This window comes from Acanthisitta chloris, unplaced genomic scaffold (assembly GCF_000695815.1).
Source record: "Acanthisitta chloris isolate BGI_N310 unplaced genomic scaffold, ASM69581v1 scaffold28539, whole genome shotgun sequence".
NCBI classification, from domain to species: domain Eukaryota; kingdom Metazoa; phylum Chordata; class Aves; order Passeriformes; family Acanthisittidae; genus Acanthisitta; species Acanthisitta chloris.
The window spans coordinates 11,567-14,475 of record NW_008690216.1 but is presented as its reverse complement, the minus strand read 5'-3'; the positions used below and the strand labels follow the sequence as shown (position 1 = coordinate 14,475).

General features: G+C 45.2%; 1 protein-coding gene across 1 annotated transcript in view; it reads left to right on the top strand.

Annotated features, from left to right (window-relative positions):
* LOC103808937 (voltage-dependent T-type calcium channel subunit alpha-1G-like) overlaps nt 1-2,559 on the top strand; it is a gene marked incomplete at its 5' end in the record, with an annotated part of 52,586 nt that extends 50,027 nt beyond the window's left edge. The window contains one exon of the mRNA XM_009081745.1: nt 1,705-2,559. Coding sequence (XP_009079993.1) covers nt 1,705-2,559 — 855 coding nt within the window. The remainder of the gene's footprint in view (nt 1-1,704) is intronic.
* Nucleotides 2,560-2,909: the final 350 nt, after the last annotated feature.

Below are 2,909 nucleotides of genomic sequence, written 5' to 3'. Positions count from 1 at the left end.
CTGAGGAATACGCTCCTTGGCAGTGCATTGCACAAAAGCTTTTCTCCAGAGGAATTCTACCTGAAATTAAACCTATATTGATTTCATAGTTCCCAGGACTGTGTATCCAAGGTGTAGCCCACACCAAGCTGTGGCTGCTACTGGTGTACACCCCAGTGGGGTGGCAGAGGGTCCTTTTGTTTTCAAACAAACCAGTAAAACATTTGTACAAACAGTTAACTGCTAACAACAACCACAGATGCCTGTATCATAGGCAAAGAAAGAGCTGGTGGTGACTAAATCTGTCGTGGTGTGCAACACAGGTTGGTGTGCAAGCAAAAGTAATGACCATAATTACTTTTTGCTTCTGTATTCTACTTGCGTGTGGTCTGTGTCTCTTCTCAGGATATGAACATGATTCCTTCTCCCGAGCACTCACTAAAACTATTGGCATTGAGGAGACCAGAATAATTCCACTCCTGACTGTGGTTAGTTGCCAGTGTAATGCTGTGAAATTTTAACTAGAAAGGATTCACCAACATTGGTCAAAATTGCTGTCTGTATTAAACATTCTCCCAGCTCTCCCCAATGACAAAGGGAGCCCAATGTGCAGATGCAGCAATAGACTGTGTTTCTGCATACATGTGCACACTGCAGCTGACGAGAGCTTTGCTGAATAGAGATCATTTGGCTCAAACGATCCTTGCGGGACAATTTTGATATGAATTCTATGATCATTTTGGGGTGATTTGTCACAAAAGTATTCCTTAGTATGAGGAATTTCATCTCCTTACACTTTTCTAAAGGACTGAGACCAGCTGTAGGCATTTCCTCCAAATTTCTCTGCGACGTTTTTAATCTTTAAGATCGTTTGAGAGTCTTCTCAAACTGAGACTCTGCCTTTAAGGACCAGTTAACGTGGCTGATTTATTAAGCCTTTTGACAAGGAACGCAGTGCAGTGAAAAGACAAAGCCTTCCAAACATGCCCGAGGTTCTTTCTGCCAGCAGGCCCTGATGCTGCATACAGCTCCAGACAGCCAAGGCAAAATGTGCCTTAGGAAGCCTGAATTTCAGCATCAGAATAAGCTGAAGTAATTACAAATTATTATTAGTCCAGCTTTGGACTCCAGCTCTTCCAGAGCCTGCTGTAAGATGGTGCAGAGTCGTGGCTCCAGCCTGGGGACCAATGCCAGGGACAGGCTGTCACCCTGATGCTGGCACAGAGCGTGGTTGCTCCGGTGTTGCTGGCTCTGGGGATCCTGTTCCATGCCCTCAGCATCACCGAGCTAGAGAAGGGAATACACAGGCTCACCTGCACATCTCCCCTCTCCTGCTCCTTCCTGGGCTGCTGAATCTGTCAATGGCTTTGCTGTAGATCCACATCCTTTGCATAACAAGAAGGTGTGTAAGTTTGGGTGGGGGCGTTCTGGTTTTGCAGCCCTCTGTTGTTAGAGGAGAAAGATAAAGGTCAACCATTCATGAAGAGTGAAGGGCCAGATTCTGCTGTCACTTACACAGGGACAAACCTACAGATCTCGGAAACGTGGGAATTGGGAGAACCCCCAACACGGGTTATTAGAGGAGTCAGTGGGTCTGTGCTGAGGTCTCTCAGCAGAGTTGAGTGCCCTGTCAACTCTGTGCCTTGCCTGTACTAACCTTTGTTTCCTCTGTCTCTCTCACCTGGCAACTGCTCTCCTCCCTGGTCTCCCTGCGCTCCGATCCAGATGGCTATAAGGAATGACTCTCTGGATAGCAAGGAGAATCTCCACACTGAGGTGAGTGAACTCTCTGACCCAAATGTCCCTGCTGTGCCCAAGGAGGAGTCACCAGTGGCTCTGACGCCCTCAGAAGCGAATGAGTTGGCTGCATGGAGTCGGGTGAGCGTTCATACGCAGCAGCATTCCCACAATCAGTATAATATTTCAAAGCAGGCACCAGCATCCTGTGCTTGTGCAGACTCGTATCAGGAGACAGCTGGAGATTCAATGGACCAAGAAGTATCTGAAATAAACAGCTCCTCGGAGCCTTTCACTTCAGAAACTTGTACAGCCTCGAGTGCCTGTTCAGAGGGTCAGCCTCTCACTCCTAAGAGGAACATAGGCAATACCGGCAACGTGACACTGAAGGACCTGAAGAAATACCACAGTGTAGACACCCAGGGTCTTCTAAAAAAACCACCCTCTTGGTTAGATGATCAAAGGAGACATTCAATAGAAATTTGTTCCATGGAAAACAGCCCTCAGCACCATTCCACATCCAGCTCCTCTGGCTTCATAAGTCAGGTGGTCAGTGAAATGGAAGGCTTGCAAGGAACACGACAGAAGAAAAAACTGAGCCCTCCCTGTATATCTATAGATCCACCTGATGGGCAGAGTTTGGTAGCTAGAGGACCTCACAGCCTCTCACCTGCCAGTGGAGACATTTGCTTGAGGCGGCGCGCTCCATCCTGTGAGTCCAAGGATTCCATGGATATAGGGGATTCGCTGCTTCCAGACAGTATGTCAACATCTCCTACCCCAAAGAAAGACTTGTTGACACTTCCTAGCTTTTCCTTTGATCAAACAGAAACGGACCCTTGAGTTACTTTTCTGTTGGTGCCAAATGTTTTCTTCCTTTCATGTAATAGAAAAAAAATGATAAAAATTGAAAGAACTCTGTACTCCAAAATGGCACTGGGTAAAAAAATTTCCAAAGAAAGATTAAAGAACCAGCTGGTTAAAAGAGTGGTTAACCTATATCACGCTTACTTAAGCATATGTTCTGCTTAGGTAAAAGCAATACAATGTGCAGAATCTATATGTATATTATATTTTATTAAATTAATTGAATCTAGTATTGCGGGATGTAGTACATTTTGTGACTAAAGACTCATTTAATTTTCTTCTATTTTATGTATCTCAGAATATTTCTGAGATAAAGTTGGTTTTTA